The 25,064-nt window shown below is 33.1% G+C and overlaps 1 protein-coding gene across 3 annotated transcripts in view; it reads right to left on the bottom strand.

Annotated features, from left to right (window-relative positions):
- MAPK10 (mitogen-activated protein kinase 10) overlaps positions 1-25,064 on the bottom strand; it is a 181,594-nt gene that overhangs the window by 60,627 nt on the left and 95,903 nt on the right. Inside the window, exons 4-8 of one of the 3 annotated variants that reach the window (XM_059923980.1) lie at positions 22,756-22,885; positions 18,611-18,669; positions 17,629-17,767; positions 16,767-16,932; positions 4,328-4,399 (exon numbers count right to left, since the gene is read on the bottom strand). In XM_059923980.1, the coding sequence (XP_059779963.1) occupies positions 4,328-4,399; positions 16,767-16,932; positions 17,629-17,767; positions 18,611-18,669; positions 22,756-22,885 (566 nt within the window). Of the gene's footprint in view, positions 1-4,327; positions 4,400-14,268; positions 14,341-16,766; positions 16,933-17,628; positions 17,768-18,610; positions 18,670-22,755; positions 22,886-25,064 lie in introns of all 3 variants that reach the window. The other 2 variants (XM_059923981.1, XM_059923982.1) reach the window with 2 other exon arrangements.

Raw genomic sequence — 25,064 nt, 5'->3', positions numbered from 1 at the left:
AAAAGAAATTGAGTTATTTGTAGTGAGGTGGATGGACCTAGAGCCTGTCATACAGAGTGAAGTAAGTCAGAAAGAGAAAAATAAATACTATATGCTAACACATATATATGAAATCTAAAAAAAATGGTCATGAAGAACCTAGGGGCAAGATGGGGATAAAGACACAGACCTACTACAGAATGGACTTGAGGATACACGTAGGGGGAAGGTTAAGCTGGGACAAAGTGAGAGAGTGGCATGGACATATATACACTACCAAATGTAAAATAGATAGCTAGTGAGAAGTAACCGCATAGCAAGGGAGATCAGCTCTGTGCTTTGTGACCCCCTAGAGGGGTGGAATAGGGACGGTGGGAAGGATGGAGACACAAGAGGGAAGAGATATAGAGACAGATGTATATGTGTAACTGATTCACTTTGTTATAAAGCAGAAACTAACACACCAGTGTAAAGCAATTATACTCCAATAAAGATGTTAAAAAAAAAAAAAAGAAAGAAAGGGTAGTAGTGGTATAGAGATAGACAAACAAGCCAGTGGAACAGTATATAGAGCCCAGAATCTAATACCCCTTCCCCCTAAATGTGAAAACTTATAGGTCAATGAAGAAAGAATAAGCTAGTCAGTAAATGGAACTGAAATCCCTCTTTCACATCATACACAAAAATCATTTCCAAGTGAACTAAAGGCTTAAATATAAGAGATTAAACTTTAAAACATTAACAGCAAAATTACAAGAGAATATAAAGGCATCAAAGGATTCTTAAACAAGACATAAAAATACATGAACTATAAAAAAATAAAATAAAAACAGATTGCCAAATTCCAAAATCACTACACAATAAAATGGGAAAATAATCTAAATATAGGGAGAAGCTATTTGCAACACATAAAATGGACAAAGATTAGGTACTGGAATAAATAAAGAACTCCTACTAATCTGTTTTTTAAAATACAATAGAAAAAAATTGTTTTAAAAAAATTTTTTAACGTATTACCAAGGGGGAAATACTAATGGCCAATAAACAGGAAAAGATGCTTGTAAAGAAAATGTAAATAAAAGCTCCAATGAAATTGGATTTTATATCCAAGAGATTGCTAACAAATATAAAAACAAATCTGACAATATCAATAGTTGGTGAGGATGTTGAATGGACAGTTACATTTATATACTTTTACTCTGGAAATCAATCTGATGTTACATAGTCAAGTTTAATATGTGCACACCTATGAGGCCATGCATTTATCATAAAGAAAATTGTCCATGTGCTCCAGGAGACATATATTCATTGTTTATGAAAGCAAAACCGAAAACTCAATGTATTCCAAAGTTTATTTATAGGAGAATGGATTTATTGTAGAATATTGATAGACTGGAATACTACACAGTAATGAAATTGAATGAACTATTTCTGATGCATCAACATGGATAAATCTTAAAAATATAATATTAACTTAAAAAAAAGCAAGTCACAAAATAATTATAGTACAGTATGTAAAACAGATAAAACTAAATAATATGTTGCTTAGGGTTAAATATGCATGTGGTAAAAATGTAAGGAAAGTCAAGGAGTTTGTAAAAACATGTCTTTAGGACTGTGGTGTCCTCTGAGGAAAAGAAAGGATATAATTGAGGAGGAGCACACAAAAGAGTTCAAAGGTATTGGTAATGTTCTACTTTTTAACCTGAGTGGTAGTATATGTTCATTCATTTTATTGATCTTCTTCAAAAGCTATGAATTTAATATTACTTCACTTGTGTAATATAAAATATTTTGTAATTTTTAAAGTAAAATTGTCTGCCAGGGTGAAATTCATTAGGAGATATCCCAATAGAAAAGTATCTCAATAGTTGAATTCTGATTCTTCTGCAGAAAGTTAAACACATTTAATTTGAATGAAATTCAATTAGTATGTATCTTAAAATACATCTATTAATAAAATAGCATATAAATGAACTGTTTTGGGGTATCAATTTCTCAATGCTAAAAATACTGTGTTGAATTTGTTTAGGCATAAAAGATAAAGGGTATAAGACCTTATTAATATTTTAAGTTTTGCTGTTGAGTTATTTTATATATTAAGAAGATATACATAGCTCATATTGCAAGGACTTTTATCAATCATTTATTTTGAGAATGTCTTCATATAAATAAGGATATGTTGATTAAAAATAATATGACTCCCTATGATATATTGTATAGATGTATACTATACATATTATATATCTAATAGATTTAGATATGATTTTATTGTCACTTTCAGAAAAGTCATATTTAATAATAGGGAATTTTTTACAAATAAGTAATCTGTCTTGCATTTTAAGAGCTTAACGTTATGATACTCAGTGTTCATAATTTGTTTGCTTGAAAAGTACTGGTTTAAACTTACCTACATGTTTGAAATCGTGAAAAGACCACATCTTACAATGAGAGAAGACGCTTTAGAAAATAATTCCCATTTGCCCTTCAAAATATTTACAAATGTATCCTTACACAAACGCTCCAGAAATGACCCACTATAAAAATATCAAGCTCAAGTATTGAAAAGGCATCTAATATGAGACTTTTTAACATTAGCAGCAATCCAAAGGCTTACTTATAAGGGATTTTGACACCCAAGTTGAGAAATGATAACCAAGCAACTTCTTCCAAAAAATGGATTCTAAGAAATGTTAATCCATACTTAATAACTCAGTTGTGGAAATCTGATTTGATTTTCTTTAATAGAAAATGTAGGAAAAGTAATGAAAATCAATCATTTTAATTTACAGGTGGCAAATAATTCATTTCAGTCATCAATTATTCAAGCACAATGAACTTCTGAAAAATCAAAGAGTATAGAGTTAACAGACTGAGTCTATTTTTATCAAATGTCTAAAATTAGCCAAAACTTAAGAACTGTTTCATGTTCATGTTCAAAGGCCAAACTCAAGTTTATAATTCGTTGGGAATCAAAGAAATCCTGTTTGTTTAAAATCTGAAGGAATTTAGTTTTTGTTACACCAACATACTTTTAAAGAGCATTAACATAAACATGAATGTGGCAAATTTATAGATGCTACTTAGTAAAATGCGTATGTAGGAGACAATACTGCAATATAGACATAAATTTTTTAGAAATAAATGTGTGTCATATATAAAACTAGAAAAAAGTTTTCAGTAAGAATAGAATTAAAAGTAGTGCAGCTTTATTTTTAACTAAACAAGACATTTCAGGTTAAGATTTTTATTCTACAAAAACTGAGTGCCTAACTCGGTCATTTTGTAAACTGGTCCTTTAATACATACAGAGAATATATGTATGCAACTATATATATGTGATATATTAATCCTCAGAGCAAATGGCTAATTATAATATGATTAGGCTATAATATTAGTAATTAGATTTACTTTAATTATACTTTAAAACATCATTATTATAGGCTTGATTTTGTTTTTGAATTATCATTTAAGTAATGATCATTTTATCTTTAGTATGGTGAGGATATAATATTTTCATAAGTGACTGCATGTAGGAGGATATTTAACTAACTAAAGAAAATAAGTTATTATAAACCCGTATACTAAATCATATTATCCATATCTTTTTAATACTGCAGAGCCTCTAGAATCTTTAATTGCTAATTATTAGCTGCTTAAGAGAGGATCACTTTTACTTATTCAAGTGATGTAAATTTGGTCTCTTCAGATATTTCATATAATCATTACTATTAATGAGGTTTTAGTTATTGTACTTGTTAATAATGTGGAGAAAATAAGAGCAGGAATGGAGCTATTATTCCTAGAAATTAAGCAAATGAGAAAAATAATTTTAGAAGGTCAATTTTAAAATGAAATTCATATGAATGCTCTGTGATTATGTGTTAATGATAAACCTATTACATTTGTGAGTACACATAAATCTAACTGATAAAAGATTTCCATGCCAAGTGAATATTCTTATGATATAAAAGCATAAATATTTAATCTTTAACTAAAAGATTTTGTCATTTATTATCTAGCTATGAATATAACTTAATTTTAAAACATCTACAACAAAAAACAGTAAAGAGTATATCACTGTCATTAATTTCATAGGACTGAATTAAGGCAGACCTTTGGATAGCATGTTGAATGTTCCATATTTGATACTGTATTATCCACATAAGATCTTGCTAGGAGACAAGGTTACCCTACCATAACGCCAGCTGGTAAACATTTGACATTGGAGTCTCCAGAACCCCTCTAAGGGCAGTGAGAATATACCATCAGCAGTATTGTACTGGACACCAAAAGGAATTGATTGAGAATGATACCCATAGAGACCACTGGCTGCTAAGAAGGATACGATCAGTGCCAGGAAACAGCACTGCACCTTTTATCATTTCTCCCATGATGCACCCTACTGACCACATGTCAACTGAAAACAAAAATGAAATGAAGATAAACAAGAAGACAGGAATAGAACAGCAAATAAACGAAAACACTTGCCTACCTATGCCATGGAGCAACAGTCTGACCTTTCGCTGACTGGATAAGAGGCCAGCCTTACAGTGCTTTAAAACAGTGGATGGGAAGAACACAAGAATGTCAGGACCCTTTCTGCTATGTAACTGAACTAACAATGCCACTCAATGCCACCTAATGTATGATAATATTATTTTGCAATTATAATTCAATGATTAATTTAGTTTCTGATTTAAAAGGTCTCATTTGCATTCATCTGCTAGAATCCTACTGATTTGTATTGTAAATTATTTTAGATTGTGTTAATATGGGAAACATGCAGATTGGTTTTTCTTTCATTCTTTTGTATACTATACTTGGAGAAAAAAAAGAAAGAAAATCTGAGCTGCCAGCAACCTCAGAAGAAAGGGTTTCTTTTATAAAACACACTTACTCTTATTTATAAATATGAATAAATTTCCAGAAGTGAAATGCCAGTCCAAGAATGAGTGTTTGGAATATGCTGGTTCAGTTTCATTGACTCCCATCAAAGGAGCATGCTTCTAAACTGGAAGCCTTGTCTTATCCTCATAAGCACGGTTGCTTTATAATGGTAAGAAATGCTGGCTTTCAAAACAAGGTGGTTTGACATGAAATGAACAACATGACTTAAAGAGGTGACCCTTCTTCTGAGACTGTGAGTCAAAAGAAACCTGGAATTCAAGGTGAAATTACAGTGGTCTCTCTGCTATTGCCAGTTATCGTCCAGAACTTAAAACCAGGAAGCAGGGCAGAGGATACTCAGGGAGGGGCAAAATGGGGAAGCAAGAAAGTGAAATCTCTCTTTAACTATACTCGGTTACTCACGTGTTCCTATTAAAACTCAGAAAGGAAGGTAGGTCATTCTTATGGGGGAAAATAACCTAGAAGAATAAGGGAAGTTGAGGGGGAACAAATAGGGAAAGGCATTAGGATAGCAGCAGCACACTATAATTTTGCTCCAGTTACTCTTCAAATTACATCTTGTAATTTGGCAGTAACCTTACAGAATTCCTCATAAGATTCTTTCCAGTGTGAAAATCTCAGTCAGGTTAAACTCGAAGTTTCCAAAGTTTGACTTAACATCTAAACAGAGTGATCACTGCAAAGAAATGGTTACAGCTTTGAAGGTGATAAGCATACCCAGAGAAGCAAATTAGTTTTGCTTCCATTTTAGGAAAGCAAGTGACATGCAAAAATATCAGGGAAAGATAGAGCAAACAGTTGTGCATCCCTTTACTATTAATGCATTTGTAATTCCAGATAATATCTGTCTCACAAGAGGTTGGTATTGTGAGTAACTTGATTAAAGGGGAAAAAAATCTCTGAAACGGTATTTGCTTTTGAATTGCAAATATTCTTATCATACTGTCCAAAGTGACCAGTCTAAGTTGTTATTTACCTTGTATCTATTTTTTATAGATATTGTGGGAGAGATAGGTAAAAAAATATACAGCTATAAACTCAGTAAGCAAGTTTTCTCTTGCCTGCATCCAAACATTTGGAAAAGGCTATTTCTGCCACAAACCTATCTGCTAGTTAGAAAACTTCTATTTCTATTTTTTATTTAATGCAAAAAATATCTCTTCTATGTTATCTCTGGCAGAAACTCATTTTTTTCTGCTGCAGAACCAACTCCATTGCTTTCTGATTGTATAACCTTGGCCAAGTTACTTCATCTCTTTTCATCCTCTAAAATGAGGATGATAGACAGTATTTATCATGTAAATTTTTTTAAGACGTAAAAGGATTATGCCTGGTAAAGAGCCTTCCACATTGCCTGGTACATAGTAAGTTCTCAATAAATGTTACTTATGTATCATCATGTATTATATATATATATATATAAATTATATTCATATACATATATAAGTATGTGTATAAATATATACATATATAAATTATATACATATATGCATATTATAAATTATATATTGGAATTAAATATATATAGGGAAGGCTCATTTATTTTATATTTATATAATATTATATTGTATCTTGTATTTATATATATAATTAAGAAATTTTTCCAATGAGGAAAGCTTACTCACTGGGCAATCCTTTTCACTGCTGAAACCACTTAGAAAGGCATTCCACATCACAGCTGACTCTATGGAACTTCTCTCCATTATCTAAACAGGAATTACCCTGTTCCCTAATCCAAATAATAATCTTAAAATATGTGAATATAATCTATGATCTCCAGCCACTCTTCTAAAACTGGAAAATTTTCATCTTTCAGACTAAAATCCCTTGATTTTCACTCTCCCTCACCTATGCCTTTAAACAACAGCAACAACAATAACAACAGATGACCTACATGGAATCTTAGTCCTGGTATTGCTTCAATCTCAGTTGGTTCTAGACTGCTGTTGGTTTAATAACTGCTATATCTCCCCATTCTCATTCGTGTGGCTCTGCTGGATACAGATATTTCAAAGTAAAAGGAGAACAGTTTTGGAAACTTATCTTCATGTCAGAAGCTAAAATAGACAATAGATCACAAAGCTTTCACATAAAAATAATGCAGAGATATATAAACTCAAGATCTGAACTACTGATGAATATACTGAATTCCATTTTCTTTATTTAATGTATCTTTTCTGAGTAATAATGCCCTGGAAATCTCTTCAATTTCCAAATTCCATTTAAGTTCCCTCACGATTCACTATTCCTACAGACTATCCATGCTTATGCCACGGAAATGCTAAGTCTTGTGCCTGGAAATGATAAGCCCTATTATTATAAATTATAAAAGTAGAGTATATGCACATGAATTTATATAGATTTTTATTACTCAAGACAGGATGATTTCTCAAGTGAAAGCCATTGCATCAAATTTTATTAATTAGTCATCACAACTAAAACAGGAAATAGGCAATAAAAGAATTTGATAATAAATCTTGTTGGAACCAGGGGTAGTAGTAAGCCTTCCCTCATCTAATATGCATATCTGCTTATCAGGGTGAAACTGGATTATTCTATGAAAATTTCAAGATATTCCAATGAATACTGACTGTGAATAGACCTTAGAAGAAATTGGCAAATTCAATCACAGTTGGAAACTGGATTTTGATGCTTTCTGAGACAGTCTGATACGGTATTTGGGTCTCCATAAGAGTTTTGTACACTAATGCTGCCGAGGTAGAATTCTGGTTGCTTTTATGGTTCTGATTCATTACATTTCCCCGCTCATCATCAGTATTCCCAGAGGCAGAGAGCAGATTCATTTGCAACTGTGACAGGCAGAAACTGAGTCACTTTCCTTAGAAGGAATGTTAAGTAAGTTTTGGTGTTACTAAAATATGGTTATAAGTTTTCTAGGTGAGAAAATCTCAAGTGTATTATTTGTCAGGCATTAGATTATACTAAATTATCTTTTTTATACTTTATCCAAGTGATAGAAATGATATAATATAGGTCGTGGCAGTTTAAATCTAAATAAAGAAAGCACTTTACTGCTACTTCCACACCCCAGTGGCTTGGATTGTGATCTATGATGAAATATATTTTGGACTATGTGAGCTTCTAACCAGCAACCTGGCAAATGTTTCCTATCCAGGAGATTATGCGGCTCTGGTAACGCAATTGTGAGACTACACTGCTTTTCTCCTTAACCTAATTGTATCTTTATTTAGCATAGGATTCAGACAATGGGCTTTGATAAATTTTCTTTCAACGAATACTTCAAAGTACAATACAAAGAAGATTTAATATGGTTTTCTAAAATCTGAACATCATTTCTTTGAAAAGTTTGTTTTAAAAGTTAAAATGTAATTAGATATTTTACAAAAGCACATTGTTTTAAACTTCAGCACAAAGATGGAATTATAAAAGGCTACTGATATGCATAAATAAACTGTGAATGTACCTACTTTGCACTTGTGAATCTCAGTAAAAAAATAAAAAAAAACATTCACAGAACACAATGCTAAATATTCTAATTCCAGGAAACAGAGGAAGATTTTCTCCTTGAGACTACCTGTTTAACTTGCTTTTCCTTCTTTATGACTTCTATGGCATCGTATTAATGACTAACCTTTATTTTATAAATGTCATATCATTGATTTGCTTTTTTAACAAAACAGAAGAAAATCCATTTAAACTTACAACAGAGGAGAAAATCTTTAGCTTTATGTTAAATTATAAATAAAACTGTAGACTAATGAATTTTTAAAATATTCTTTTATAAAAAGACAAACAATTATTTACTGCAACAAAATATTAAATTGTCATCTTTAAAATCGTGTAATTCTGCAGTGTACACAAATAAGGAATTTAAAGAAATTCTCATGTTGAAAAAAATTTTTTTTTCTTTAAACTTTTCATGTTCTGATGAACAAATAGTGAATGCTGGCTCTGAATGTCTCACATTATCACCAAATTAATTACAAGCTCCCTGAAGATTCGGGTAATTATCCTCACTTCATTCTGCACATCAACTTGAAGAAGTGCTTTAGTAAGTGACAAACTATTCATTTTCTTTCCTTTTACTGTCTAATTCACAGATAATTTTGGTTTCTCATCACTTGAGAAATTTTTTTATTCTAGGTGGTCTTTTGGTTATTTCTATTTTTTATAGTTTATCTAATTCAATTTGAAGGTTATTTGGGCCGGAGTGCCCCCAAACTAACTTCGTACCATAAAAACTGAAGTTCCTTATCTTTTAAAGGTATTTAAAGGTATGTGTATGTTTGTAAACATCTAATGTTTTATATGTATCAAATGATATCATCACAGCCATCCTGTAAGGCAGGCAAAGGAGGTATTTTATAAAGTAAATTGAAGTTGGTAGGAGATGTCACATGACTAAAGCTAAGAGGACCAGAGTAAGTTCTTGGAGCCCTTATGCGCTGGAGACTCATTTGACTGCTGAAGGGAGAAAGAGTCCCACAATAGGTATCACTGTTCACAAACTTTGTCCTAAGGACCAATCAGGCAAAGGACAGTTTGAATGGAATAGAACACGTAGTGACTAAGGAATGTGTTTTGTTGTTTGCAGTTTTACCCCCTCAAATAGTTCACCTTATTTTTAAAGATCTTTCAGTACTCTGCCTACAGAACTGTAGAGGGATAAGGAAAAATAATATGCTTTTAAACCTTTCTATATCCATTTCCGGGAGACAGGAGACTCCTGGGGGACCCAGCAGTCCTAGTGGAGCTTTGTCCATGGTCACTTAATAGCTCCTCTCCAAGGCATCAAGGAGTCAAGTTCCATCTCCTCAATTTCTTCCTTCTGTTCCACCCCCAAAGTCTGTTCTCTGTGTCTTCCCTCACTTTCTGCCCCTTTTCTGTGTATTTCTCTCAACTTCTTTTATCACCTTCATGCCTTATCCTACCCTCTGTTACATTCTGGCCTACTCTAAATTTCTTGGGAGAGGGATTTTGCTCTTATAACTCTCTCCTCCTCCCATCTGTTCAGATAACCTCAGAATCTCCAGCTCCCATTCTAGTGATTCCCGCCTTACTCTGATTTTCTCAAAGTAATAATAATAGAGAAGAGTATTCACAACTTCATGGTGAAAATATATTCTTTTAAGCAAATACAAAGAAAAAAATTGTCTTATTTTTTCAAATGTTTGTGATTATTGGCAATTTGCTTAGGGTGTGAAAGAATGACTAATTTTTACATCCCAATTTTATTTAAAGTCATAAATTATATATTATTTGAGATAATGTTGTACTACCATAATATTAGATAGAAGATGCAGTATATAGCAATGTATTAGTTGCAAAAGTTTATTAGGAAGTAAGCAGAGTTATTTCAAAGAGGGAAGAAGGATTAAGAATATCTATCTGTACTAGATGGATATAATAATCCACAACCTCCAATTTTTGCTCACCTTACTTTGATTATTCCTAATTTTCATTTGTTCAAGCTTAGAAAAGATATGATACGCAGTTAATCTGAGGATGTTTTCTTCATTTCTTCAAATATATTTTTGGCAAATCATTCTCTGTTCCTTAATAACCTGGCTTCTTGGAAAGATTATATGTACATCCTTTTCTTTCTAACTGAAATTTCTCATGTCCTCCGAGGGAAAGGCAAGAGGCAGTGTTTTAGCAATCTGTCAGCTTTAATTGGAGATAATATGCTTGAGGTCCAGAAGTTTCAAATGAATATGGTGTGCCTATTTTTAACATTTCCCAGGTCCAGAGAACTTTGGCCAGAGCTCAAAATAAGGGAATATCACAGACCTTGCTCAAAAAAGGTGCTACCATTTGAAGTAGAATGGAAAAAATAAGGTAGAAAGAATATATTTAAAAGAAGCAGGCTTAAGGAAAGAACTGGTATTATATGAAAACTATACTGGTATTATATGAGACTTCAGTAATCAAGAAAACAGAATGCCCTGGTTGGGCTGTGGAGTGGATGGAAGGAGTCAGGAACTAGATAGTCCTTTAAAAAAACAAAAAACAAAAAAAAGCTTCTAAGGAAGTATCATAAAACTGCTTTACTACAATTTATTATTAAAAAAAACCAAAATCTTAATGAAATATAAAGTCACTGATGCCTCTTATATGATCATTGGACTATGTAAATAAAATAATGGACCTGGCATATTTATTGTTCTTTGGCTTGAAATTCATCATGGGCCCAAGAATTATTAGTAATACTATATATTTTGTCAGCATATATGCTATGAAATAGGTTTTAATCATAAAACCATAATGAAAATTGAGTGTATAATAGTGTATGTTTATATAATTAAGAAACTCTTTACACAAGAAAAACAAACACATTATAAATGTTCCTTTGGATATTAAAAAAGCTAACAAACTAATAAAAGTAAAAGTAAAAAAGTAAAATATTTATGTATGTAGGTTGCCAACACGTTTAGTCATCAAGAAACTACCTTGTGATACTATCTGGATCGTATCAATAGTCAATAAATCCACACAATGTTTCTCAAAATGCAAAATGTTAAATACAATTTTAACAGAGGAAAATAGCTAAAACTTCGGTCATCAATGATAATTTCATAAGATTTCCCAATTTTTCAAGGTGTTTTACTACTTTTACTTAGGGTCCAGATTTTTAAAAAGGAGCATTAAAAAGTTCTGTTCAGAGAGAGGAATAATGTTGATTATGATGATAGAGTATTATAACATAATTTTTCAGCGTCAGAGAAATTCAACAGAAATTACTCTGAATAATTCTACGTGAATTATTCACTTAGATTGTTTTTTTAAGTATCTGAAGAATCTTGGAAATAGTCAAGGTATAAATTATCATATACTAAAATTTGATATTACTTCCAGTAAATGCTGGAATCATTTCAATATGTTAAAATATTGGTATGATTCTTCTCCCTATAAATAAGCTCCATCAGCCCCCAAACTTGTGTCTGATCATCCTGGCCTAGTGAAGTTACTTCAATGCTCTGATCCCTTTATTATTGGTAGTAAGCTCTAATCACAAAATGATAATAACTTCATATAAAAATTAATGAAACAATTCTACTCAAAAACATGTAGTACATGTAATCCATTGTTTAATAGGGACTTTTATGGTTTAGTTTAATTTTTAAATATGGTCATGACTAAGACATTAAATTATAATTTTAATTATAGGCAAAATGAATTCCAATGCATTTCATCTGAAAGTTATTTACCTATATTTAAGTAAAATTTAACTTAAGCAAGATATTTTCCACTATAATGACTTTATGTAACTTCCCCACTGACTTATAGGTCAGCAATATATGGCACTAGGCTATCGGATACCAGTATTTTATATAATCATCACAGGAGATAAAGGAATACAGAATACAAACACTTATTACAATCTACGTTTTGTGTATTGGGGTTTATTTAATTTTTAGGACCATATTTATCAAGGATATATATTTTATGTATTGATATTTGCACAATTTACTTACAGTTCTAAACATTTTTCTAAAAAATAAACTAGGATAAAAGGAAAAACAGACCTCCAAGAGAACAATTTCTGGAAGAATGTAGAATTATCAATATGGTGCTATTATCTTTGCTTGTTTATCTGAAGGGTATTTTGGGTTCAAAAATGTTTTAATTTTTCCTAATTCTATTGACTTTTAAATTTAATACTGCTAAAATAAGAGAAAAAGAACCCTGATAAATGCCTGAATAGCTAAATTAGATCTCAGAGAACCATGCTACATGGGAATCAAGTGACTGTAACAACAATGTCACATGGGAACGAGATATTTTGTAACATTTTGTCTTTGGGAATTGACTGAGAAGTTCTGGGTTTTTTCAATCTGAAATGTACTGTACCCCAAAGACAAAAGCACACACACACGCACACACACACAAATTCCTACTTTTGTATGAAATCAATACATATGAATGTGAATTACAATATTGTTCAAACCAACTACATGATTTGTATGTAATTGATCCTCAAAATAAATTCAATAACTAATTTAAAGTAAAATGAAATGTTATCATTTAAATACATAATCAATATGAAAATTGAGATATTTTACATTTTCTTTTTATATCTTCAAAATCCAGTAGGCATTTTGCACATATAACACTTCTGAATTCAGACTAACCATATTTCAAGAGCTAATGTGGCTAGTGGCTACCTATTGGATACTATAGTTGTAGAAGATGTCATTACTATTATATTACTATTGGAATTTAGAGAATATCTTATTAATATACAGCAGAATAAATAAATGCCTACATTAAATGCATGGTCATTGTGGCATCAACTTTCTATTGTCAGATTTTTTTTATCATTGGCCTTTTCTTCTATTCCTACTAAATAACAATAATAATCTTTCTTACATTATAAGAGTTCTCAATAGAGCTTTCTTATTAATCAAATACAATACTTAATAGTTATGGATCACATGTTTACTGCCAATTTCTAAAAAACTTCCAATGTAATAAATATATTGAACTCACTCTTGCTTTATCGTTGTTAAAGTTCTCAGTTGTTGTACTTAGATTTGCACAATTGTGTGTTAACAGGGTATTTCTGTATTTATAAAAATATATTTTCTATTAATATGTAAACTTTCTTATTGATATATTACAAACATATATATGTGCCTTTGTTAAAGAGTGAACTTTTGATCCTTTCAGATATATACCAGCTCTTTTAATAATTCCAAATCAGAGATACCTGTCCAAGAAATTTCTGATGGAATCTAGTAGAAGACTAAGTGGTAGATCACAAATCAACACTGCTTTTTTTTTAATTGACTATACTCCTCACATTGTATATTTCATTTCTTTAATTCTAAATTTCATTGGAAAAGCAATTATCTATGTCTAAGTCACATCTCCAAGTCAGATGAGGAAAGCCTATTTTAAACCCACCTGACCTCCAGCAATTTGAATAATAATTATGATTTTTAAATGTGGAAGTTCTTGTTTGAAGGAAGATGTGCTATATTAAACTATTTAAGACTGGCTATAGTGTCAAGAGTAATTCAAATCAATAAAGGCATGGACAGAAGCTTAAGATGTCAGCAAGTAGAGAAATAATTATGCCTAAATTTGTTGAAGCATAAAATGGTTTTAGAAGAAAGATAGATAATACTTGCAAATAGTGACTGCTATTTTGAGTTACAGATAAGACAATTTAAGAAGAAAAAAACCCATTGAAAATTTAATTAAAACAAACCATTGAGGTACGTAGTCTTCAGTACTGGTCAGATTAGAGAAATAATCACTTTTTTTTTAGTCACAATTATACCACTTACCCAACTTTTTGCTTCTATCTTTACTCTCCTGGCAAAATCATTATGTGTTTAAAGGGAGAGAGAACAAAACAGGTAAGGCTGCAGCAAAAAGGTACAAGGATACAGTCCCTTCCTGGAAAGAGGATTTTGTGGCGAACCATTTCTCCCATAATGCATCCCACAGACCATATATCCACTAGAATAAGAGAGAGGGAAGTGAAGAAAAGGGAGGAGAGTAAAGTTAACTAAGATAATTGATCTCTGAAGGAGGAGGAAAAAGAACAGTTTGATTAGAAGGTACAAATTTTGTCTCCCACCAAAAGTTGGCCAAAAAGGTGAGTTAAAACGAGCAATATAATATCACATAAACAACATCTAGTATAAGAACTCAAATTAATTTTTTAAAGTTACTTTATGAGTGCCTTAGATTGCCCTTTAGTGCCATAAAATGGTAGCATGGAAAAGCAGCAGCTTAACCAAAAGTATCTCCATGCCAGGTGACAGCTAAAAGCCACCAAAGGGTTTTCGATGTCATTTGCTGGATGCAGAGAAAATAATCTTCATCGACCCTTAGGGGTGGCTGTTTCCATTTTCTATTCTATTCAGTTACACGGAATAGGGCAACTAGAGACCCCCTTTTTCTTGGTCCAAAATAAGGTACACGCAACCAAATCCAAGAAACTAGGAAATGGCTGGAACCATGGTTTAAAGGCAGAAATATTAGAATCCCTGGTATTCAAGACTTAGTTTTTCCTTCAGAAGTTATTCTTGTAAATAAATATCAGTTTTTGTTTCTGTTTGAAATATTTCAAGAAAAAAGATGCATAAATAATTTGCACATGTATAAAGGAGTCATGACATAAATAAAGTATTAAAGGTGTTAAAAAGTTGTTACACACATACGTTCCTCAATTGTCATACTTGTTAACAAAACAGGATTCACCTTTACCCTCTTCCAACTCGCTTTTTAGTAAGGACAAAGGGAACTCTGGGGCAGAAACATTAGGCTAAAATGCTCCTTGGGGAAGGAAGGCAGGGTTCGGTGCAAAGGGTAGCTGGGCATGCCCGTTGTCAGAGCAAGCAGGTTTTTCTGCATGATAACCTTTATCCTGTATGGAGGTGAGAGCAGCACAAGGGTGCTAGGTGTGCTTTCTCCATGGATCAGGAGAAGCCAAAAAACTAAGGCAGCAACTTGCAATCCTTTCTAGTGAGGGAAGAACAAGAGATGAGATCACATGCCATCTGTACAGCAAAGATCTGAAAATCCATAATAGCAAATTCAGAACACCCCCCCCCCCACCAGATTCTTGTAGATTCTTGATTTCTTGAATTTTGTAATTGGTTCCCACTTTGATTTTTTAAAAATAACTTATGAAGAATGTATACAACTATCTTCTTTTCCAAATAAGTTAGATGTGGTATTGCCTTGGGAAGAGGACTAGATTTTCCTCCTCCAAGTCAAAACGGATTAGAATTCTGTCATTGTCCAACAAAGTAAACCTGACCTTCCTAAGAACTTTTTCCCTTCCTCTGCACAAATGCACAAAAGTATTGGCTCTCTTCTAATCTGGAAGGGCACAAAGAAATTTTTTAAAACTTTGGTGGCCAGGGAATTTTCATAAAAGTACTCTGTAGCACCTACACATAAAAATACAATGATAATTATTTCTATAAAACTTATAGATTGCCAGGAACTAAATAGAATATCAAAATGAGTATGAAAGGTACATTGAGTGCATTTATACAATTCTAATTTAAGACAAGTTTAATTCCTAAATATAGTGGATGTGTTTTTTAATACACCTCATTACTTATTAGAGATATTCTTTTAAAAATAATATATTGCAATGCTTTCTAATAAGTATTTTTAAAAATCCTTCATTTTAATAAAATCAAATTAGAATACATTTTGAAGATTCTTTCTACCTTTTCTTTTAAAGTGTTCATGAATACTAGATTTTCTTCATAAAATCAATAGTGTAAAATTTAATACTTTTCTCTCTCTATGGTTTTAGAATTTATTAAAACTTACTAGGCAATTGCTACCTTAACTATTACTTATGGAACACTTTAAAGTATTAAAGAAATTCTTATCCAACTTGAACAATTTGGATTATTCTAAATTGACTGTGCATTGAGCATTTGTGAATATTCTTGCTCCAAGGATTTGTGGTATCTTTTTGTTTGTCTTTTCCTAAGACTAGAGCCATCAATCTAAGAAGTGACATAAAGCCAAAGGGCTAAATGCAGTAGATAGATTTCTTCCTGTTTATACTCACTTTGAGCTGAGCTGCCACTTAAATAGCAATTTTTCTCAATATCTATAGCATGTATGCTAATCAGTATCCACTTGACTGTTTAATCAGACTCCATTTACAATTCTTTTTAGCTATGACATTTCAGTGTTCTTCTAACCAAGCTTACTTCTCAGAAACATCCTTTACATGTTTAATGAGTGATTCTTCGTAGTAATATTTTTTTAAAAACCTCTGAATATGAAAGCTGGCAGCCTTATTTTTTAAAAAGTTCATATACATGAGAGAGAACATTACTCTTGGCTATCTAAAACACGTACTCATTTTCTTCACAGTTTCTTTGGCTGGTACTCAGAAGCGTCCTTACCGTTCTCCTTGTAGCCCATTCCCAGAATAACCTCGGGGGCCCTGTAATAACGTGTCACCACATAAGGAGTCATCATGAAGCTTGTGCCTGCTGTCCTGGCCAATCCAAAGTCTAGGATTTTCAATGTACAATCAGACTTGACTACAATGTTACTTGGTTTCAAGTCCTGACAATAGGAACAAGAGAAGAAATTAAAAGCTAGCACCAAATGGAACAGGTGATTTCCATCTACTCAATCAACATGGCAGTCTTGCAATAGCACTGATGGGTGCCCGCCCACCATTGACTGTAGAGCCCTATGTAAAGCAAAAGAGTACTTCCCAAAAGAAGTTTACAATTAGTTTTGGGATTTCTTTGTTTTAACATCCTCAGAAGCTTTTTTAAACCCAGAAGAGAATTGTATCATTTTTACAATTTAGGCTCATCTTGGGAAGAGGTTTTTAGAAAAAAACATCATTTATTGTCATCTGTTAGGTTTCTCCTTATGGTAACATAAACCTTTTAGTTTATACTTCATTTCTAGGCCAGACAGAAGAGCAGATCAGGGCTTCTGTCTTTGTGACCAGAAACAGTGGAAATGAACTGTCTGGTTTCAGCTGCACATATGACTCTGCCAATCAGAATTTCTGAGAAGCCTTGAAAGCTGACTCTCAATGAGCTGAAAAAATATGTTAAACAAAACCAACTACAGTGTGCTAAAGTCTCCTCCTACACATTAGTGAACTATGTGCTAATTCTATAGTAAAATAAATGAAGTACATTATATTTAACCAAGCTCCCCTACATAAAGAAAATAATCTACAGTTGCTCTTTCTCTTCTCCACAAGCATCTTCATTATAATTCTGGACTAAGTATTCTTACCCTGTGAATAATTCCAGCAGAGTGAAGGTGCTTGATGCCACACAACATTTGGTATAGCAGGTAAGACATTCGCTCGTGGTCTAACTCCATCTGAATCACCTGACACAAGTTGGCATCCATCAGTTCCATTACTAAGTAACTGCAAGGTAAATCCACATTGTAAGTTCCAAATCACAAGACATGTCAAGTCCTTCAAACAAGTCAGGATCCTCTCCTAAATCTATAAGTTTCCGAACTTCCCAGCTCAACTTTTGACTGAATTAAGTATATGAGAAACCTCCAAGTATTGCATGTACGTTAGCCATGGTAACTCTACCACAAAGATGCTAATAGAAGTAGCATTTATTAGTGTGTGGTTCCTGTCTGTATATTTTGTACCTTCATCTTGTTCTCATTTTACCCTGAATTCCCTGAACTCTTTCCCGTGTATTATGATTACAAATAAGAAAAAAAATTCAGAATAGCATCTTCCATTAAATGCAAGGTATCTGTGTTAAATAAGACAACGTGCTAGGATTCACTTCCTCTCCTCTGCTTATTGTCATTATACTTCTGGAAGGTTTTTTTGCACAAAATCAAAGGCACCACAAAAATAGAAAGAAAGATTAAGGATGATTTTTTATCGTGTCCGTCATTAATATTTCTCAAAGTGAATTGACTCATTCTAGAAAGCTCACAGAATAAATTAAAAATAAATAAAAATATAGAATAAATAGTAAGCCTTCCCTGAGTCTGACTGAACTAAGAACATGGGGCAACAAAGCACAAAGAGTCATTAGGCCAGAAAGTAGCAGAAGTGTCTTTCCAGGAAGAAGCAGCAGAAACAGAACCTTCTCTCCTGTCACTGAATCCCTTTCATTTGCCGCCAGTTCTTACCTCCCTTTGATCTCTACAAGGGATTTCATTCATCTGATTTTTGTCAATATCACTTGAGTTATTTGAATGTCATGCTCCCCTTTCCTTCATGAGTTTTGTTACTTACACATCTTGGAACTCCTCCAGCGTTTTCTGGGGTGTGAAGACATTTAATAAACTAATAATCTGGAGAAGAGATAGTGGAAGGGACAGAAGAAGGAGAGAAAGAAAAGGGGAGAAAATGAATTATTTAAAAAGCATATTTAAACAAGCACTTATTCCAACTCAAAGTCACATATTAGTGCTATGGTGGATATAGAAAAGTCAGAAAAATTTTCTAGAACTGTCTCATAGAACATTCAAAAACATATTCAGGAAGGACATGTAATCTGTCTTCAGGTTAAAATGCAATTAAAAAGCTCAAATTCTTAGGCAGAGAAAAGAGTCATACAAGATATATGATTGTGATATTGCTTTAGAGTGTGATTCTCCTCAGTAAATATAGGGTTGTAATGTAACTAAACAAACAAGAGGAAAAGCCATGTAAGAAAAGTAAGGCAGCAGTGAAATAACCAGCAAGACTTAGCAAGGCTATGTCTTCCTCCAAATGAAAAGGTGGTGTTTAAGTCAAGGAGATGTTCTACATTAAGGAGGTATTCTAAGTCAAGATTTTTTTGTGTTGTTATTTTAGTTTCTTTTGCTTCTATTTCACACTCAAATATTATTTAAACTAATGCTCCAATGGTATGTGTGGGGAAAGGTATATCTTGGATGATATCAATGATGAATTTAATGGCAAATGTATTTTAAGTTATAAAAATGATTTTTTAATTTTTTGTTTCCTGCTTTAGTTATTTTATATATTAGGTAGTAAAGAAGTTTACCTTCTAGCATAAGTAAATGTTAAAAGGAAAAAACCTTTGTTTTATGCAAATAGATTACATACATAAATAACTCAAAATTGTCTTTCAGCTAAATATTCTGTACTAAAGTGCCAGAGGGAAATAAAAATAAAAAATATAGATAACAATCCTCTACTCATAGGATGGATGCAACCATTTCACAAAAACAAGTTTAAGATTTGCACATCTTTAAAACATGAATTAATGAATTTCAATAAAGTTCATAAGTGGTATGGAAACACGAAGTAATAAACAAAACAAAATGATTTTCAACATTGGAGAAATGCAGTCAATCTAAGGAATGCTTTAGGCCTTCAGTAGTTTCCAATTATTGAGGAATTACTGAGAAAAAAAATCACAACACCATCCAATACTTTCATATATATATACAGGGTAATGGTTATAACATATCAAAAAACACAAGATTATCTCTTCTGAAGCAACCTTGCAACATGGAATATGCATATAGAAATAAAACTGTTTCAAAATATTTTTTAAAAATATTGATTTACTTATTTGGCTGTGCCAGGTCTTAGTTGCAGCACGTGGGATCTAGTTCCCTGACCAGGGATCAAACCCAGGCCCCCTACTTGGGGAGCATGGAGTCTTAACCACTGGACCACCAGGGAAGTCCCTCAAAATATTTTTAAAACTTGTGATTAAAGTGCTTTGCTATTCTGTATACTTAGTTATGGTGTGTATTGAAAAATGTCTACAGTTCTCATTGAAACTGTGAGCCTGTTTTTATAGTACTTAATCTTAGAAAGTAATTCATTTTGATACTTGTTCAAACAAAAACATTAGAGACCATGTGTGGGACACACACACACAACACATACAAACAACCCTTAAAGATGAAAAAATGCTAATCCTTATTATCTGGTGAATAAATAATCTAGGTAATCTAAATTAATCTAGAAAATAGCATTACAATGTTAAATAAATCAACGTTTATTATTTTAAAGAGTAAATTCCCCACTATATATTCTTGTATTCCCCTTTTCTATGCCCTTGTTTTAACACCTTCATTGCCTTTGATTTTCCTCTGAGTATTTCTCCTCTGTTCTTTCTTTGATCCCTTATAAATCCTAACTCCTATTAATAACCAACTAAAAATCTTATCTTTAGAAACAGACCATCACAGGTATTTCCATTTTAGTTCAAATGTTTTCAGGCAGGAATCTGATTCAGTTCCTTTTTTTATTCCAACATCTTAAAATGCACAGATGTGAATCAACATCTGTCATGGTCCCACAATCATACCAGCTATCACTTCCTAGAATTGTGTTCATTTTCTAAATGGATTGTCTTCTTTATTATTAAAAACTTAATTGGGATTGCTTCACTATTTTACATTACTTTCCACAGCATTTCCAGCGTTCTTCATTCTGACTGCTTGTAGTTAGTATTACAAGCACTAATGTGGAATTTGCATTTGGTTGTCAGTGAACTTCCTTTCTGTTAACAAGTTCCAGAAATTTATTTCCCTAGATTTATATACATACATGCATACAAACATATGTACATACACAAACATATTCACATACACACATAGCAGGTAGGATGCCATTTACAAATTATTATTTCAATTTGGAAATCCTTTTTAGGTATCATAAATGTGAACCCCCATATTCCAGTCAAGAATGGGGAGTATGATTCCCTCAAATTGACAAAGTAAGTGGGAATTTCTCCACGATGTATTTATTGCATTATAGGGGCTGGAGGGAGGATTAGGGAAATCTAAATATTCAATATATGAAAACAAAAAGCTATTAAAACTTCCCATGCAGTTGTTTCATTGCTTGTGTCCATCCATCTTCCATTGCCTATGGTATTTCTCATCCTCTTTGCTATCATAAAAATATATTGCATTGGTCATGTGGTTAATCTTGCTCCTGCCTTTATTTCACATACTGAAAGAACAAATTGCTTTAGCAGAATGATCTTTCTTAGGAATCATCATTTCTAACATTTCTATATTCCTTTCTCGAAGTATCACGTTCCTTGCCTGGCCAAATCAGAGATGGGTACATACCTCAGAAAATTTTTCTTTCTGAGTGAGGCCTTTCCTGCTTAACCTATTTAAAAGAGTAACCCTACCCACTCTGCATTGACCGGTATTTTTTATCTTTCTTCTTCGTTTTGTTTTCCTTGGTAGCACTTGTTACTATCTGACATTCTAAACATTGACCTACCTATTTTGTAGACTGCCTTTCTCTTCCCAGTAGAACATGAGCACCGCATGGGCAGGGATTTGTCTCTCTTATCTTCACTGCTGTATTTTTAGCATCTAGAGCATCTAGATCTATACCTGGCACATTGTATTCATTTAACTGTCAAGTGACTGAACTAAAAAGTCGTTGGAGTAGAGTAATAGGGGGAAAAAGAAACACTGTCATTGGGCCTAAATCCACATATTTGTATTTTAAATATCTTTCAACTAAACACTCATACATTTGCTTCTACTTAGTGCCTTATGACAAATTCACCTGTTTATAAAACTACACTGATAATTTCATGTATTCTGTGATTTTCATACTCAAGAAAAACTTTATAAGGAGTTATTATTATAGTTTTATAAGAATTTTATTATATGTTTATATGTAATAAATTATATATAAAATATTTATTATAATTTATTTATTAATTGTCTTTATTAAAATAAGAATTATCTCCCATTTATCCTTACTAAGAAGAACAGGAGCACAGAAAGAATTCTAGAGGCCTTTGCCAGTGTTTGAAGAAGATTATAATCTGAAGTGAAGAAAGCCCTGTAATGGTGTTCCCTACTGAGTTCCAATGTGAAATGTTCTTGACAAGCCTGTTCTGAAGTACGCTGCAGATATGTCCCTGCACGTTTGCCCAACCCTACAAAAAGCAAGATGCCAAAGCACAGTGTATACACTGAACAGTTGGAGGACACTGCCAGACTATAGCTAAAAGTAAAAGGAGATAAAAATCTTCACCAGTTAATAATTAAATTTAAATTATTATAAAGAAATATAGCATGTTGTTCTTTAAGATATTTTTGGTTTTGTTTTGGTTTGTTTGGGTGGATTTTTTTGTTTTTTTGGAAATGCATGAAGTTCTCTGGTTAATTTGGAGCAAGATAACCAAATATGGTTAATTTCTTAACAGGGAAATATCTATCAGATTCATCCCCTCCATGCCATACGGTTTTCAGATGATTTTTAAGAAGAAAGCTACCATGAGCACAATGAAAGCAAATGTAGCATATGGGCAGGATAAACAATCTTAAGGGGCAAAAATTGCAAAGTAAAGAAAGCCTTTCCTACTCAAGTTGGCATACTGATCTTCCTTCCCCAATCTCACCACCTCCTACCACCAGAGGTTTAAAATAAGAACTCACGTTTTTATGGTTCACACACTTCATGAGGACCAGCTCCCGGTAAGCTCTCTTGGCATGCGTTTGGTTCTGAAAGGGTCTGCTGAGCTTCTTAATGGCCACATTTCTGTCAAGAACAGCATCATACGCAGCACTGCAGAGACCCAAGAGCAATCCAGAATTAAGAACAAAGGAGCCACATCTTCTTTATCCATTCATCCGATGATGGACACTTAGGTTGCTTCCATGTCCTGGCTATTGTAAATAGAGCTGCAATGAACATTTTGGTACATGACTCTTTTTGAATTATGGTTTTCTCAGGGTATATGCCCCGTAGTGGATTGCTGGGTCATATGGTAGTTCTATTTTTAGTTTTTTAAGGAACCTCCATACTGTGGCACATATATACAATGGAATATTACTCAGCCATAAAAAGAAATGAAATGGAGGTATTTGTAATGAGGTGGATGGAGTTAGAGTCTGTCATACAGAGGGAAGTAAGTCAGAAAGAGAAAAACAAATACAGTATGCTAACACATATATATGGAATCTAAGGAAAAAAAAAAAAAAAGGTCATGAAGAACCTAGTGGCAAGACGGGAATAAAGACACAGACCTACTAGAGAATGGACTTGAGGATATGGGGAGGGGGAGGGGTGAGATGTGACAGGGTGAGAGAGTGTCATGGACATATATACACTACCAAATGTAAAATAGATAGCTAGTGGGAAGCAGCCGCATAGCACAGGGAGATCAGCTCGGTGCTTTGCGACCACCTAGAGGGGTGGGATAGGGAGGGTGGGAGGGAGGGAGATGCAAGAGGGAAGAGATATGGGAACATATGTATATGTATAACTGATTCACTTTGTTATAAAGCAGAAACGAACACACCATTGTAAAGCAATTATACTCCAATAAAGATGTTAAAAAAAAAAAAAAAAAAAGAACAAAGGAGCCCTTAGAATTCCCGCCTATTGAACTAAAGATACAGATAAGGAAAATACTAGTTTGGAATCCTACTCAAATACCTGCTTCTCAAGCCACATGTCAATCAGGCTGTAAATAAAGATGTAAGAGTGACTAGTATAGAAACATTCTACCTGCTAGGAAAAGAAAAATAGTATCTTGCCAAGAAAACAGCATGTGATTGCATCAGTGAGTCGGGGACAAAAGAAAGAAAAGTGCTCAACTTTCTCACTGGCCATGCGACTGTGGCAAGTCATTTAATCTCTCTGGGCTTGAATTTCTCATCAACTAATATGTTATATTTAGCTGTAAAACTTTACTGTTCTTTGATCGTTTTCAGTAGACATTCATTCTTTCCCCACTCACAGGACCAATTTTTAAGGTGTGACATTAATTGCCATGAATGCACAGGTGGGCTGATGCTCAAAGTGCACTCATTAACAATAACAAAGCTTGAAATAAGGAATGCAGTCAGAGAGGGTTTCAGAAGCATAAATCATTACATTTAAATACAAAGACAGAAATGAATGCTACTAACACTTGAAGCTTTCAAGCCATTTGAGAAGAATTTACCATGCTTTATGTGTCTGCCATACTCAGAATACATGGGTCTAGGGAGCAAATGAGGAAGTGAATCTCTTTTTGCTAAATATTATACCTAATGAACCCACTCACAAAGTTTTTTCCATCTCTGCAAATTTGGGTTGTCCTGGACTTTGTCTTCGTTGCTAGGAAAGAAGGGAGCAATCAATATCCTATTGATCTATTGAATTGGAAGTGATATTAACCATTTAGGGCTCATGCCACTAAACTAAAAGTTAAATAAGAGGTTTGCTGTATTGCAAATAGACTCACAAGAGAAGTTTGGACAAAGTCTTAGACTTAATCTTGTCCATGCCTCCATTTAATACTTATTCCTCTCCAAAACATCTCCATCAAATTTTGACCAGTTTCTGCTTGAGCATCTTCAAAAACATGGACCCCCTTTACATAAAGGCAGCTCATTCTGTTGTTGGAAAACTCTGAGTGTTAGAAATGTCATCATTCTAATAAACAGAGTTGTCTCTCTGTGATCTCTACTAACTACTGTCAGCCCTGCCTTCCAGGGCAACTCAAAATAAAGTATTCCCTTTTCATCATGACAAGCCCATAATGTTTGAAATCCATTAAAGGACCTTGCACAACATCTGGCCTACTCTATAAGCACTCAGTAAGCGCTCAATAACTCTTAGCTTTTCTTATTTCCCCCCTAGGCCTTTTGTTTCTTAAGCTAAATGGTCCTACCACCATTTGTCAGAGTGTGATTTCAAGTCCTAGTACCATCTGGTCAGCTTCCTCTGAATATATTCCAGTCTGTGGATGTCCTCT

This window comes from Balaenoptera ricei, chromosome 5, assembly GCF_028023285.1.
Source record: "Balaenoptera ricei isolate mBalRic1 chromosome 5, mBalRic1.hap2, whole genome shotgun sequence".
Taxonomy (NCBI): Eukaryota; Metazoa; Chordata; class Mammalia; order Artiodactyla; family Balaenopteridae; genus Balaenoptera; species Balaenoptera ricei.
The sequence above is the reverse complement of the archived record's forward strand: the minus strand, read 5'-3'. Positions and strand labels throughout refer to the sequence as shown.